The 16,869-nt window shown below is 36.8% G+C and overlaps 1 protein-coding gene across 3 annotated transcripts in view; it reads left to right on the forward strand.

The window, feature by feature from the left end:
* RDX (radixin) overlaps positions 1 to 16,869 on the forward strand; it is a 41,516-nt gene that overhangs the window by 11,882 nt on the left and 12,765 nt on the right. Inside the window, exons 1-4 of one of the 3 annotated variants that reach the window (XM_074146927.1) lie at positions 5,406 to 5,457; positions 6,188 to 6,273; positions 12,039 to 12,134; positions 14,353 to 14,627. In XM_074146927.1, coding sequence (XP_074003028.1) covers positions 6,211 to 6,273; positions 12,039 to 12,134; positions 14,353 to 14,627 — 434 coding nt within the window. In that variant the 5' untranslated portion in view covers positions 5,406 to 5,457; positions 6,188 to 6,210. Of the gene's footprint in view, positions 1 to 5,405; positions 5,458 to 6,187; positions 6,274 to 12,038; positions 12,135 to 14,352; positions 14,628 to 16,869 lie in introns of those variants that run through there. The other 2 variants (XM_074146908.1, XM_074146917.1) reach the window with 2 other exon arrangements.

Here is a 16,869-nt window from a genome sequence, read left to right on the forward strand (position 1 = left end):
TACTTCCTCACTATTTTGCGATATTGTGTATTCAGAAGGTAGTAGGTATCAGTCTGCAATATGATGTTTAAAATGTTTAAAATTTCATGTTTAAAACTTGAATTAATGTTTACAAGATCAACTTAAATTCTGTAAAGTGGTTGAATTGAAATCATGTATAAATTAATTTTTGACTAGAGTTGTTTTACAAAAAAAACTTTGAGATGTGTAGTGCAGTATTTGAATTATGGTTTGAATACATGATTCGTTTTTGCAGTATAAATAGGCAATTGATGTCAGTGTGAAGGACTGCTTATTTTTGCTTTGTCTATTACTAAAACGTATTTGCCCTTATTCAGTAGCCTTCTGTTCCTAGTGCTGTTTAATCTTTATGTTTTTACCTCATCTTCTTCATTAATTTTTCTCTTGCATCTCTCCTTATGTCTTAAGAGTCATATGGAGAGTATGCTGTGTGTATTTATACAGTCTGTAAAGCAGTGGGACTGATATACTGCTGCATCTTAACACAAATAATTTAATATGCAAACTTGCTACAGGAATTGGCTGAGCTAGTGTGAAGAAACTCTTGGAAGATTTTTTTTTTTGCTATATGCAATTTCCTTATAAAGAATTGGACTGGTTTCTGTGGCTTTTACATGTGACTAATTCATACTGCATTTATTAAAAAAAAGGCAAAACCACTGGAAACCTTTTTCATGTCATTTTAAAAGGCTTTCTTACTAAATGTTGATACCTACTCAGTTTTGGACTTCCTGATAAAAGCTGAAGTGCCAAGACCAGTATCTGCAAATGGTGGCTGAAGTACAGTAATAAGACACATTAGACTATTAATCTAATAGTCAGTTTTTGTGCGTATTCTATGGAGTGTGTCTCCATTTGAGAAGAGGTCCGAAGGTTAATGTGGTGACTGTGTAATATCCCATCAAATTGTGGAGGGTTGAAGTTAGATACTACAAGGAAGTGTAGATTTTTTTCCGCCAAGTCCTTAAAGTAGTGAAAGAATACAACAAAAATATAATTCCTATATGAAATGCACATGGATGTTTATTGTTGCAGGTATGTTCGTTGATTATAGTGTTTATTGGTTTGGATAAATTCTTTCATAGATAAATTGCTTTAGATTGGTTTTTATAAATAGTATTTTGTGAGCTGTGGCAAATGTCCTCATAACACATTAGCAACATTTATTATCAAAACATCAGTTGCTCCCTTCACAAGGAATAATTAACATGTTTGTGTTCTTCCCTTTCCCTTGACTGTGTTTAATCATTCTGAAGCAAGTCTGGTAAAATACAGATAAACTCAGGCTGCTAGTTCTGATGCCAAGGACCTGGATGAGCTCGAGAAATGGGGCCTTTGTGAACCTCATGAGCTTCAGCAAGGCCAAGTGCAGGGTCCTGCACCTGAGTCAGGGCAGTCCCAAGGAGAAATACAGGCTGGAGGATGACAGGATTGAGAGCAGTCCTGCTGAGAAGGATCTGGGGGTACTGGTGAACGAAAAGCTCAACGTAGGCTGACAATGTAGACTCGCTGACAGTGTAAGGCCAACCATATCCTGGGCTGCATCAAATCAAGCATGGCAGCAGGTCAAGGGAGGTGATTCTGTCCCTCTACTCTGTTCCCGTGAGACCCCACCTGGAGTACTGCGTCCAGCTCTGGGTCCCCAGCAAAGGAAAGACATGGACCTGTTGGAGTGGGTCCAGAGGAGGGCCACAAAAATGATCAGAGGGATGGAGCACCTCTCCTATGAGGACAGGCTGAAAGAGTTGGGGTTCAGCCTGAAGAGGAGAAGGCTCTGGGTAGACCTTATAGTGGCCTTCCAGTACTTAAAAGGGGCCTACAGGAAAGATGGGGACAAACTTCTTAGCAGGGCCTGTTGCAATAGGACAAGAGGTAATGGCTTCAAACTAAAGGAGGGTAGATTCAGACTAGATACAAAGATGATAATTTTAACAATGAGGGTGCTGAAACACTGGAAGAGGTTGCCCAGAGAGGTGGTAGATGCCCCACCCCTGGAAACATTCCAGGTCAGGTTGGATGGGGCTCTGAGCAACCTGATCTAGTTGGAGATGTCCCTGCTCATTGCAAGGGGCTTGGACTAGATGACCTTTAAAGGTCCATTCCAACCCAAACCATTCTATATTTCTCTAAGGTGATGAAGATAACTGTCACAATGCAAGGGTTTAAAGCATTATTATTTAGGAAAATTTTATTACAAATAAATTAAAAAATATGTATATGTACTCAAATATTGGGACAAGGAAGTTTCCTTAGAAGTAAGGAAAACCTATACTTTTTGTAGCAATTTTTCCAAATATTTGGTGATCCTTTTATGCTGAAAGGTTTCTGTCCTTCGCCAGTTATTTATATTACTCAGTATAAGCAAATGAGCCAAACTAAATAGTCACTTTAAAAGCTGTGGGGTAGGTATTGGTATTCTAAACAAAGATTTGGTACTCTAAAATAGAGCTTTGCATAGTGTTTTCCCGAATGTCCAGCAGACTTTTTTTTTCCTGTACTATGCTAAACTTCACTTTGTTCTTTATACTCTTCTTACAGCAGCTTTGTTTATAAAATGCACTTTTTAAAGGTAGCCAGCTGAAGAAAACTTCATGCTAAGCATTTTCTTCCTTTTAGAATTTTTTTTTTAAATAAAATTACTCATTAACATGCCCTTTTCTTTTTTTCATTATGGCCTTTTAAATACAGCCTGTTCAGGTGTGACGTTGCCAAATCTGTGGAGAAGCAGGGGGGGAGCTCTCACCACACAGACCTTCCCAGAGGATTCACAAAGTCTAAGTTCCCCAGTTACTAAGCCTACAATAGCATTTTTAAGTATTTCCTGGACGTAATCACCATGATATTCTAGTACTTAATGTTTGCATAGAGATCTTTACATCAGTAATAAGTGATGTAAATTGTTAAATTGTGGCACCAAAACCAATGTTTGTGTCTAGCCATTTTTTAATTTTTTTTTTTTTTTTTTAAAAAGGATGGTTGCTCAAGTGTACTCCTATGAATTGCAGAACCACCTAGGACGTTTCTTGATTAGTTTACCCAGAGTAGGTTCCTTAGAAGACATCTACTCGGAGGGCAGTCAAAATTGTGTATGAATATACGGAATGAGACTTGTTGCAGCTGTTGCCCTGAGCCCATGCACAGCAGAACGGGACTTGCCTCCCAACTGAGCAGCTGAAGTAATTGACTAAGTCTTGTCTAGTGCTTTGTCATAGTTTCTGAAGTTTGAAGGAAGATGTGTAATCCTGGTGAGAGCAAAATCGAAAAGCAGGCATTAAATGGGTCTCTTGGTATGAGTAGTGGTAGCCTTCCAGCACTTGCTACAGGAAACCTTCATACATTTCTCTTGTCACCATTGCAAGAGCTCCTTCCTGTTTTTGTATTCATGTGGTAAAGTTGGTTCAGAGTAATCACACTCAGATTAGTGTCTGTCTTCATAATTTGCGGTTCAGATCATTTCCCCCTGTCACCAGTGTCATATTGGGAGTGTTGCTTCAAAGTAGCTGGACACCCAACGGTAGATCACATGAGCGACAGACCATTGCTGAATTTACTGTGCCTTCTTTTTCTGCCTGTGTTCCCTTAATTCCCTGCCTTATTTATAATGTGGAAATTTCCCCCATGACTCTTAATGTAGTTGGTGAGCTTTATTTTCCGGACAACACAACTGACACCAGAGGTTTGATTTTTGTTGTGAGCATGCTGTGTGATCGAGGTTTGGATTAGATAAGTAAGCCTTCTGGGCTCAGTCTTAGTGTTTTGCCAAAACTAACCTTACTTTCCATGCCCAGAAATAACTAAAGCTATGAGACAGTGTTACAAGGTTGTAAAAGCTCAGCATTTGTATGCCAGAAATCTCAGTCAGTCCAAATGTCTTCAGAAGGAAAATGGTGTAGTGTTACCTTTGTAAGTCTCTTCTTAAATAACTCATACAAGGTAACATTTTAATATTGCTATCATATAATTTGTGACTTTCTTAGTAGAACTGAAGGTGTAGATATTAATTAGCAGCTGGGTGATCTGTGAATCGGAAGTTCAAAGAAAAAGAAAATTGCTGAAGACTAAAGCAGTTACTGTAATGCGCATAAGCGAGCAGGTGCTCCTAATGTATATTGTAGGTGGAGCAGCTCTGTACTCGCATAGAACTCAGCTTTTGTCTGAGGCACTAATATCTGGAAGCAAACAGAATCTGTGTTGTTTGCTTCTGTGCTACATCTATTATTTTACTGTTTGAGTATTTTAGTTCTTCTGAGGGCTACAGACTTTCAGGTGGTAATTCTTGCATTTGTAGAAGATGACATTTGTTATAAGGCTATTTATGTAAGAAGTTTCTGCTGCGACTCAACTAATTGCAGCACACTTCTTGAACTTGCGCTTCGGAGATCTTCTGTGATGCCTCTTGTTTTGGCAATGGTGCTGTTACATAACAGAGTGCTTTGGCATTTAATAAAGTTACATTTTAGCCTTAGCCTTTGTAACTTGCTTACTTGTAGCTGTCTTAAAGTAGGCTTCATTTTTAAAATTGAAAAGCTGCTTTTAAAAAAATAACTTCTTGTAATTAGGGGGCAACCCCCAAACTTAGGCCAGTGCAACTGGCAGTGAGTTAGATCTACCATTTAAAATGGGTTGTTCAGTTAGAGAATAAGCAATTTTTTTTCCCTCTTGAGTGAGAGAATCTGCAGAAAACACCTCTCTTCTCTCCTTCTGACACATACCCTCTAATTTTTGCAATAAAAGTTTGCTATCTTTTACTCCAAAGCCTTCAACTCTTGTTCTTTATCGGTGTTTGCACACAAAAAAGTTTGCTAACCTGCTGCTATCTTCCTTGTTTGCAGGTCTATAACCTAGAGGTCCTCAGACTCCTGCTACTCTTGTCTTTTGTATCCAGCTCATGCCCAAAGTTGTTTACCTTGACACTAAAGAAAGCAGTGAACAAGCTTAATCAGTTGCATGGGGACAAACTTCTATCCAGTTTTCTTTTTTACACTTTGGATCTCCCTTCTGTCTTGTGGAGACTTTTCCAGACTCTCACTTCTCAAAGTATTCCACCTGGTGGCAAAATTAGGGAAATAGTTAATGGAAATGGTTTACACGGGCAGAGATCAAGTAGAGTAAGAACCTGTAATACAAGTCCTAATTTATTCCTGTTTCATACTTTATAGTAGAGAGAGAGAAATTAGAATATATCTGTGGGCCTTAAATAAGTTTCATGTTTCTGGTTTTGCATTTATAGCAAAGTAGATTTGACCTTTAACACTTTATATTGCTGTTCACTAAAGATAAATAAAATATGATACTGTGGCAACAGAAATGAAGGGCTGTTCTAACAGTGAGAAGACAGTACTGTGCATTTAGTACTTTGTTCTGTTCCATGAAAATTCTTACTTTTGTGTATACCAGTTGAAGAGCAATTGGAACAGACTGTTGTACTTTCAAGTAAGATAGGCTTCCAGATATCTCCTGGAATATTTGACTGCTTGTTTTAGAACAAATAAAAACAGTGACTGTCAGGAGTCAGCTGGAAAATGGTCCTTTATTTCAGGAGAAGGAAGAAGTTCATTGAATAGTAGTGGTTTTTCAGCCTTTTAGTAAGGGAATTGAATGGGATAAATACTAAGGGGAGCTAACTTCTATAATTCCTCCTTCCATTGATGAAAAATCTGCTATTAGTCTGTCCTGAGGTGCACAAGCTCTATTCCTATATACTTTAAGACTGTTGAACCTCTTTATTTTAGAAATAGCAGTGCAGGAGTCTGCTTTTCTCTTTATACTGCCAAGTATAAATATTTAAAAATGATATGTATATGACTAGGTACTTTTTCTTTTGTAAACATTTGGGAAGCCCACTGAAAGATAGTGCTCAGTGGTTGAATGTCCCAGTGTTCTTGGAGTGTTCAGTAGTCATGTCAGCTATCCCATTAAATTGATTTTGAACTTTGTTCCCTGCTTTGACCTTCAAACCTAGTGTTAAATATTATCCTGAGTATGCTTTTATAATAAATAAAATATGATACTTTTTGCAGATTCAAATTTTCCTTTTTTATATCTACATAGGACACAATTAAAATTGTTGAATTTACTTGCCATATATTGTTTCTTACAGGCTAATCACAGTATATAGAAGCATTACACTGTTACAGTATGATTTAAATATTACTTTATTTTCTGTAGATCAACGTCAGAGTAACCACAATGGATGCAGAGTTGGAATTTGCCATCCAGCCCAATACAACAGGCAAGCAGCTCTTTGATCAGGTAACTTATATGTGTCTCTCTGAATGTATGTATACAAACACAAAACTATTGTGGGTGTTAAGGCATAGTTTGAGAAAATATAAGGAGAAACATAATCTATACATGAGAACACTTCCACTATCTAAGCTATGCTCTCAGTTAGTTTGAACTTCCTCGTTACTTCTCATGGAATGTATTAAATTCAAAGACAATTCTGTGTAAATAGGTTAACAGTGAAGCTTAAGTTGAATCATGCGTATAGAACCATTTTGAAATCAACAGTATATTTTATGTCTAATCATCATAATTGCAACTGCAATATAATTGTTAGAATTGTGCATATGAGAAATTTATATAGCCTCCACTGTTTAATAATGAATGTAATGATAAAAGTTCATTAAGGAAAGCTAACTTATTTTATTTTTTTTTCCAAGAATGGAAGCTGTAGATACTTTTTCACTTCCTGAATGTTAGAAAAGTAATGTTGTCCTATGATCCAATTTGAAATTCAAGTTTAAAAAAAAAAAAGCAAACAAAACCAAACTAAGTGGGGAAGTGAAAATGATGGTTTTAACATGCCTTATGGATTGCAGACCCATCAGAACTACACATTATGATTTGATAGTGTCTCTGTCGTACACCAGTCAAACGGGCTATATGAATGATTTCTTAAAAAGGGTTGTTCTTGCATTCATTTCATGTGATGTTAGCCATCAGAATCTTGAAACAGTTTTTTGATCTGGGTTGTGGAGTGTTCTAGAGAATGTTGAAAATAGAAGCTTGTCAATGTGGTGTTTTGTTTTTCCTTAAGAAACGAATAAATATGTTACATTATCTAGGTACAAGATGTATGCATTTAGTTAAAAGTTAAAATTTTGAACAGAAATGTTCAAAATTACTCTTCAAAAACAGTTTAACCGTATTAACAATTATGTCTGGTAGAACTGTTGTTTCTGTCCACTCTACTATAGATGCTAAAAGTATGTAATGATGGGTGTTAAGAGAAAGTAACACATTGAAAGAGTTCCTTAAGAAGTCGTAAGCTGTTAGCTGACCTTGAAGAGTTGATTAAATGTCTTCATATGTAAGTTGAAAGGAGGAGAATGTTTATTGCTTTGCAACACTGAGCTGCTTCTTCTAGATGAATGAAATTTCACTTGCAATTTTTGTTTGAAATGACTGTCTGACTCCTAACACTTGTACCCCCAGCCTCTTTCTCTGAAGTCACTAGCAGTGTATCTTCAGTCTCTACGTAAAAATAGACTTCATGACTCTTACAAAGACTTCTTGAAGAAAGGGGCTGTCCTGCTTTTTGTCTAACCAACACCACCATCAAATAGAAAGTATGAAATTCTGTGGCACAGAAGCCTCAAGCTGTTACTTGTCTTTTGCCAACCTTTGCTATCTTCTGCCATGCAGTATTGGGTGGGGTGACCATCTACTGTGTAACGTCTTGTGCCCAGGTAATCAGGTTCATCCAAATTGGGGCATTCACAAGCCTGGAACAAAGATACAGCTCAGAATTCTTTTTCATGCTTTCCAACTTTTTTCCTTGATTCATAGTGTGGCATCGGACGTCTCACCAGCTCTTGCAATCAATTACTGGAAGTTTAAATTGAAAAAATGTTAGGTCAAGCAAAATCAACCAGCATGGTTATGTGTGAGGAGAGAAGCAATTTCAGCCTGATCTTAAATTCATATGTGCGTTCCACGGAACACCATCAGGAGCTGAACTGTATTGCAAAACCAGCATGAAATTTTCAGACAAAAGTTATGCTGTTCTCTCTATAGAAAGAGAATTGAATAGCACTGTTATTGAGAGGACTGGCCTTCAAGGTTTAATGCAGAAATGATGGTGGGCATGACAGTAGACTTGTTGGTTATTGCTTGCAGAAAATAACCTCTCCATGAATTTAGCTGTTTTCTAGTGCTCCTCTACATTTTTGGTGAACAACTTGGCCTTTTTTTCCAGTCAGTTCTTTTAAGCTTTTAGTTGGTGTTTTCTAAAGTTGTTGATTTGTTTCCCATTCCGTGTGTGTTTTCGTCGTCTTCATCTGCTACCAGATAAGAATTCAGCATTTGATGTCTGTGCCTTTCTTTTTTCTCTTCCATTGTGAAACTCAGTAAAGTTCTTATTTATTGTGAAAACCCTTTTTTTTTTTTTATTTTTTTAAATAACTTGTATTTCAGAAGATATCTTAACATATTTATCACTAGTCCTTCTGTCTATCCTGTCAGTTTTCAGAATGATCAAGAGGGGATCTGTTCTCCTTAGACATGCTAAATTGATTAACTAAGTTTCCTAGTACAGAAAGAATGCTGTGGTGGGTATGTTTCCACACACTGGTAGTAATGGTGGGGGTTGTTTTGTTGTTTTCAATAAGTTGTTTGCACTGAGCATCAGTACCTCTGGTTTACTCTAGTTGTCAGAAAGAATAGGAGGATTGTCTCCTTTATTTCAATTTACACCCCACTGTCCTTTCCAGAAATCTTGGAAGCCTCCCTTACAATCTTTTGGAATCTGACTCGATGAAATTCTTGCTAGGTTGTCTTAATGTGTATGTTTGATTTGCCAAAACGTGCCGGTTGCTTTTATTCTCCAAGTTTTTATTGCCTATTAATAGTCATGTTGTAGGATGTGATGGTGGATGGATCTGTTTTACATGTGATGAAGACTTGCCTAAAGCTACTTAATGAATCTTTTGAGCCAGAATCAAACTCTTAAGTTTCTCGTTCTGTACTTATTTTTCATATCATGCTACTGCAGTGCATAAGTGCTCATATTATCTTGGTACCAAATTTCAGAAAATTTTTTTCCTCTGCCCGTTGAGCCAAGAGGCAGTGATAGATGATGCTTTTTCCTTATTTGTGAATCTGAAGCAATATGGGCTAATGTGTAATGTGTTTTTAGTGTTGATTTGCAAGTATGTGTAACTGCATTGCAGTAGACAAGTTATCTGTATTTAAATAATCACAGAATCACAGAATTTTCCTGGTTTGAAAGGGACCTTTGAGATCATCGAGTCCAGCAAACAAAAAACCCAAAAAAACCTGCTGAACAGGCTAAAGTCTGCCCTCCCGAAATCCAAGATGGAGGTTTTGCTAACCCCCTTCCTTACTTCACTAAGAATTGAAAACTTGACCATTTCATGATCGCTAAGACCAAGACGGCCTCCGACCTCCACATCTCCCACTAGTCCCTCTTTGTTTGTGAAAAGTAGGTCCAGCGAGGCACCTCCTCTGGTAGGCTCTCCTACCAGTTGTGTCAGGAAGTTATCTTCCATACACTCAAGGAACCTCCTAGACTGCCTGCTCTCTGCTGTGTTATATTTCCAGCAGATATCCTGTAGGTTGAAGTCCCCAACCAGAACAAGGGCTGGCAATTGTGAAACTTCAGCCAGCCTCTTATAGAATACCTCATCAACCTGCTCATCCTGATTGGGTGGTCTATAGCAGACTCCCAGACAAAATCCCCCTTGTTAGCCTTCCCCTTCATCCTTACCCATAAACACTCAACTTCGTCATCACTGGAATCTAGCTCTATACAGTCAAAACACTCCCGAATGTACAGAGCCGCACCCCCGCCTCTCCTTCCTTGCCTATTCCTTCTGAAGAGCTTATCATCTCAGTATTCCAGTCGTGACTGTCATCCCACCATGTTTCCGTGATGGCGACTATGTCATAGCTGTCCTGCTGCACAGTGGCTTCCAGCTCAATGTGCAATGTGCACATCAGTTGAAGGGCTGTAGTTAGCAGGTGAGAGCAAAATGTTTTGACGTGAGCATAAGCACTTGTCTCCTCCTGCCTTATGGGCAGAGCTGTTGAGCATCTTCAGTTCTTAGTGACTTCTGCAGCTCAGAGAGCTGATCAGGTACAAAGGCTCAACTTTGACAGCTGTGAAGTGACGAGCATTCTCCAAGTCATCTGATAAAGTGATAAGCAGTGTGATCAGCGTCATACAGGAGATCTGTGCTAAAAGAAGCAGCAGAACAGGTCTGAAACATCTGTGTTGGGACACTAATGTTACACAGGACCTTATTAGTAACATAATTTTGTTCTTAACACTTCTTATTTTCTAAAGTAAATGATGTAGGAATTCCAGAGAAAATAACTGCTCACTAAAGGGATCAGGTTGGATCTATGTACATTGTCCATTCTGTCCTTTGGAGCTTGGAGGTGAAAGGGTAGAGGAGGGGAAAAAAGCTGCACTTGAATGATTGTTAAGTAATAATACAAATATGCAAGGCATCAGAAGTAGGTTTGCACAGCTGTCTTGTGACATTTTCTAATTTTCAAAATCTTAATTTTGCAACCCGATAGTACTACTTTAAAATGGAGGAGGATCTATGTGTAAAATTCTATTTACTTCACATGCATCTGAATGCTTCCATAAAACACCCTTCAGTAAACCAGCTTGCCAGCATGGTCCAACCTGAGAACATACGTAAGTACTGCCATACTGGGTCTTTTGGAGACAGAGTTTACAGTTACTAAATAATCTTTGCTGGACCTTTCTGATCAATTGCTTATTGAATCCATGTGTACTTTTACTATGCAAAAGACTTGTAAGATAGTTCCGCAATTTCATTATACTCTGTGTAGTAAAAGTGCTTCTTTTTGTTTGCTTTGAACCTGCTATCTAATGATTTCTGTTGATTCTCTTTAATTCTTACATTATGAGAAATAATGAATAATCATTCTCTATTTTCCTTCTATGCATCCTGCAAGTTTATAGACCAATATCATGTTTTTCCTTTCCTTGTTTCTGTCAGTAGCTTTAGCAGAAAATGTTCCATGTCACTGATGATTCTTTTCAATGTTTCTGAAACATTTGCAGTGCTGCAGCATCCTTTTTTAAGTTGATGTGACCAGTCCATATGTAGTATTGGTGATTTGGGAATACCATGAATGTGTATAGTAATATAACAGCTTTGTTGCTTTTTTTCCTTTACAATGAGAACTTTTTCACATATTTAAAATTGCTGTCTTTTATGTACAGTATTTTGTTTTTATTAAATACCGTCTTTTATTGAGGTTCATCTTTACTATTCATTCACAAATCTCTATGTAGGGTTTTCTACAGCAGACTTTGTCACATCAGTTTCATCCTTTTTTGCAGATCACATATGAAGTCCTGAGGGACTTCCCTAGTGGTTACACAAGCCTGTTGTTAAAACAGTTTGCTTATTTTTTTCTTTCTTTTTAACTAGTATGTCCGTAAAAAGACCTTCCTTCTACTCAAGGACAATTTTGTTTCTTTAATAACCTTTGGTGATAGACCTGATCAGAAATCTTAGGGGAAATCTATGCATATGGTTTATCAGCTAGATCATCCTTATCCCTTTTATTAACTCTTAGAAGATCTCAACAATATTTGAAAGAGGCGATTCATCCTTATTACCTCATACTTGTCCGTAAGTGTTACTCTTTATTAATAGTTTCACTAGTTGTCTTCTGTTGAAGTGGATTTACTTGTCTGTAGGTCTGCAGGTTACTTCCCAGGTGTGCTTTGAAATATCAGGCTCCTTGTACTCCTCAGGTGCTGGGTTTGATGTATGCAGGAAGCTGCACGCTCCAGTTGTTAGTTTGGCAACACAGTGTTTGAATTTATTTAGATCTCTGAAGTGAATGTTTCCCTGAACCTGATGTTTTGCTACTATTTTTATTTTGTTTGTTCTTTTAAAACTTGATTACACTTCAGTTTGAGATTGTTTCTGTAGCTTAATTGCCATTAAAAAAAATGCTGTTGTAGTGATTACTGATGATTATGGATCATTTATCTTTAGGTGGTGAAAACTGTTGGTCTTCGTGAAGTCTGGTTTTTTGGGCTACAGTATGTGGACAGCAAAGGCTACTCAACTTGGCTGAAGCTAAATAAGAAGGTAACAATTCCCTAATATTTAGGCTGGTGTACAGTTTGAAGTACACTTTTCTAAGGCTTGCTGTTTTAATATTGTAGGTGGTATATAGCCAGCTTCAAATTTAGTTGAAAAGTTGTTTTTCATTTGCTTTAAATGGCAAAATACTGTGTTAAGTTTGGTTAGTTATAAAAGAATATGCAAAGCTGCACCAACATTTAGTTTGAGAAGGAGATACTGTTTCCTGGATTTCCAGTACCATGGTGATGCATGCCTTAGGAGAACTTAAATTCATATGATTGGCCTGTTTTCATGTAGCAAAATATAATAAATGTTTTGCAATTGGGTGAGTGTGAACTATTTGAGCTTCAGGAATTTGCATGTCTACAGCTATTAGATCTTTAAGCAATGCAGCAATAATAGGCTCCTAAACTTCTGTTTAGGTATCTAATAGGTAGATTGTAGGATAATTTTTGTTTTGTTTTTCCCCGGAAAGCACTGAACACCTTGTATCTCCCAGCTATTGGGAACCACATAATTTTACTTTAAATTCTATTATGAATTTGAATGGTCACTTATTGTTTCAGTATTGGCTGTCAGGTTATTAATGGCAATGTTTAGAATAAAGATAACTTTTTGAGTTTGACTTAATCAAGCATACCTTTTTTATCTTCAGTATTAGGAGGTAAACTGGGAAGTTTTTAGGAGCAAGTCTCACTGTCTGCATTTATATAATCTTTACTTCTCTTCTGTGGTAAATCCAGTGAGTTAAACCTGCTAACCACCAAAGCTGTCTCCTAGAATTTGATATATGTTTTGTTTTATACACAATAAAAATTGTAGTGCTACAAATATTTTGTTAGCCCTAATGACTTGCCTCTAGTGGTTGGAGACTACAGGATTTGATGCATCACTTACAAAAAATACAGAAGACTTTGTTCTATGAAGGTCTTTAGCAAGTTAAGTTTCTGCTGCAGTACATGAGCAGCAATGGTGTGTTAATTTCTTTACCTTAGACTAAGGTGATTATCTACCTTTTTATTTTAAAGCTTGTAACATTTGATTCTTAAATGTGTCATCATAAACTGGCTCTAACTTGTGAGTTAGTATTTAAATATTTGCTGGAAATACAGATGAGATCTGATAAATCACAGAATAGATGTGCAAATAAGGTTTTACTATGGCCAGAGCTCAACTAATTGTTCACTGGTGAGATCAAAGTGAAGTGCTGTGTATTGAAATCAGAAGCAGTTGGACAATAAGAAAAAGTGAGCAAAACGTAAAATTGGCATCTGAAATGTTGACCGTAGTACTTATGCTGCTTACATATGTGTTTAAATGGTTGCATTATATTCACAGTTTTTGATAGTTCCTAGAAGTCAAGCAAACAGATGCATAATTTCATGCATAGTAAAGAAATTCTAGAGGGTCTACTAGTGCATGTAAAATCAAATGTGTAATAAAGTGCTTGAGGAGTTGGGATGTACGAGACTTATTTTATTATGAATGTACCTTTTAACAGTCACTGTATTATTTGATGTTAAAATTAGTTTAATTTTGAATGTTTTTTCTTCAGTCATAATCAGTGCTGAAAGCTGAGCCCAAATGAAAAGGAAAAATCTACATAAAAAATGAGGTTTTGTTGAAATTTGAAGTAGATACTTATTTAAAACTTAAGATGATCACATCTGTTCTCTTCACAGAAATCATGATTATAGGGCTTATCCATTCTAGAAAAATAATGTTATTAATGGAATTATGTTTTTTGCACAGCAACAAAGCATGTGTATTTAGTTCAATAGTTCAAGGCTTTTGAAAGAATCCAGCTTTCCACTTACACTGAAGAAATGTGCTATAGTTCTTGCTAAAGAAACCTTGTTAGACCCTGACTTGTTGCTTCCGGCAATTCATACTTGGGTATAGTTTTTGATTTTTTTTTTTTTTTTAATATGTATTACAACTTCTTTTTTTCCAGATCTTTATTGTGATAAATACAAATTCATGCAAGCCTGCAAAAAACCTCTTAAACAGCTTTTGAGTAGTATTTCAAAATTGTCTGATTTACCCAAATTGGTGTACTTGATTCAGTGCAATGTGAACCTTTAGTGAGTTCAACAGTAGGCTTGTCAGGAAGCACTGGATTTTGGTGTAGAGAAGCTAAATAGTTCATTATGCTAAGTTAATTATATTTAATATACCATTTAGTGTTCTTTTTATTTATTTCTTTATTCTCCCCCCTCAGGTAACCCAGCAAGATGTAAGGAAAGAAAATCCTTTGCAGTTTAAGTTCAGGGCCAAGTTTTTTCCAGAGGATGTATCTGAAGAGTTAATTCAGGAAATAACTCAGAGACTTTTCTTCCTGCAAGTCAAAGAAGCGATCTTAAATGATGAAATATATTGCCCACCAGAAACTGCAGTTCTTCTGGCTTCTTATGCTGTCCAGTCCAAGTATGGAGATTACAGTAAGGAGATACATAAACTCGGCTACCTAGCCAATGACAGACTTCTCCCTCAGCGGTGAGTGAGACTACATATGTTTATGCATTATCTGGTGCATATAAACTTGATTGCAGCACATTCTTTATAATTAAAATATTAAGTGATAATGTGCATTTAATGGTAGCTTTCTTAAGAGTGCATGTTTTGCCTGTAAAACTGAAGATATCCTAATTTAGACTCTACATAACAAAGAAGTGTCGCAACCATGAGTTTCTTGAGACTTATTTCCTGTCCCATCCACAACCATCTGCACAGATTTAGCTGAAGAAATTCACAAAGTACTCCAAAACGACCAAATGTTCCTGGAGGCTTGACTTCTGCTAAATTAAAATCAAAATACTCTAATATAGAAGTCACTAAGATTCATTTGATAATCAATACTTTTCTTCAGTACTTGATGTTTTTGTACACTTAAATGATAATAATTTCCTGAAGATAATTACAAAGTGTATTGCAAATAAAATACATTGCAGAAAAATGCTAGCCTGGGCAGAGAAAATTGAGAAACTTAATTGTTGCCATTGCTCTTGAGTATGAACTCTTTTGTGTCAGTCACTCATCTAATTGGTTAGGAAAAGCGAGCACCAAGATTATAGTTCTTTTTCTTTACACAACTGAAACCATGCTCCTGGCATGCTTTGGCAGCAAGAGAAGCATTGCAACAAAAATGTACAAAGTTAGACTATTTTGTTAGTGTAGATGAATCCATAGTGATGTATCATGGACAAATGTATGCTTCCTAAATATGTAACATTAAAGCGTCTTCAAAGAAATAAGACCCATGGAATAATTTGAGATTTCTTTAGAAGTCTGGCTTGAAAAGTAGCTCACTTATTAGTGTAACTAAGCTTAAGAATTTTCTAGCAAGCAAAAAAGCATTTCAAGAGGATTGTGGTGAAGTATTGAAACAAATATTCCTGAAAATGTTTCAGATTTTTAAAGATCCTGGCAAAGAGTTTGGTTTTGGCTGTTTACTTCCTTCTGGTGACAGTGAAGTCTATACCTCTTTCTAGAGAAATTCCCTTCGTTAGGAAGGTGGGGAGATGTAAAACCAGTAAACCTGTCATTGCTGAATATGTTAGTCCACAGATCTTGGGTTTTGCTCAGTTATGATGACAGCCTGTGAACAGTGCAGTGCTTGTGTACAACACAAACTCAAATACTTAAGATGCTCCTTTTCAGTAGACAAACGTTCAGATGATTTCCCAGCATATGCTTTCAACCAGTCGTGTGCCAGTCAGCACTGAGTGAGCACAGAGCTTTTTGTATTCGTTTGAACACAATTATTCCTGGTTTGCCTCCTGTCACCAGATTTGACAGAAAACTAACAAGTACATAATAAAAATACTTAAGAACAATGTACAATATAATGTCAAAAATATTTACTTGTTTCCCAAAGTAGACTAGCTTTGCAAAATTTTACTGGAAAAGGTGAGAAAAGATTTGCAGTTCCCGTTAATTGTAGGGTCTTAATGTTCATCTGTCAAAACTACTGCATATTTTTTGGCTCAAAACTATGAACTGGGTAACTGTGAACTGGGTAGCAATAAGGCATCAAGTCCATGCTATGTTATTCTGTTGCAATAGTCCTTGCATATCTGCTAGTGATGCTTCATCAGTAGCATGTGAAGAGAGAATGGAGGGGGCCAAATGATGAGATGGCTATCACCAAAGACATTGCCAGCTTTGAGGATATCATAGAAACATAGAATCACTTGAGGTTGGAAGGGGAGCTCTAAAGACCATGTAGTCTAATCCCCTTACTCAAAGTAGAGTCACCTAGAAAGGTGGTTGATGCCCCATGCCCGTCAGTGTTTAAGAGGCATTTGGACAATGTCCTTAATAGTATGCTTTAACTTCTGGTCAGGCAGCTGGACTTAGATAGCCGTTGTAGGTCCCTTCCAACTGGAATATTCTATTCTAATTACAGCACGTTGCTCAATTCCTTTTCTGGTTGGGTTTTGAATATTTCCAAGGAAGGACACTGCAACCTCTCTGGCCAACCTGTTATAGTATTTGACCACCTTTGCAGTAAAGAAATAAAATAAAAAATTGTGTTCAAGTTTATGAATTCTATGATTATATGAAGTGAGATACACTTGAATTGTATTTCAGTTGTTCCCATTGCCTCGTGTCTTTCAACTACAATTCAAAAAGAGGAAAGTGCAAAGAATTTCTGTAGAAGTAGAAATTTAACTTAATTCGGAAAGCCCAAGAAAGCACAGGTAACTATGAGGGTGACTGAGTGCTGGCACAGGTT

The sequence above is a fragment of the Numenius arquata genome, chromosome 1 (assembly GCF_964106895.1).
Source record: "Numenius arquata chromosome 1, bNumArq3.hap1.1, whole genome shotgun sequence".
In the NCBI taxonomy this organism is placed as follows: domain Eukaryota; kingdom Metazoa; phylum Chordata; class Aves; order Charadriiformes; family Scolopacidae; genus Numenius; species Numenius arquata.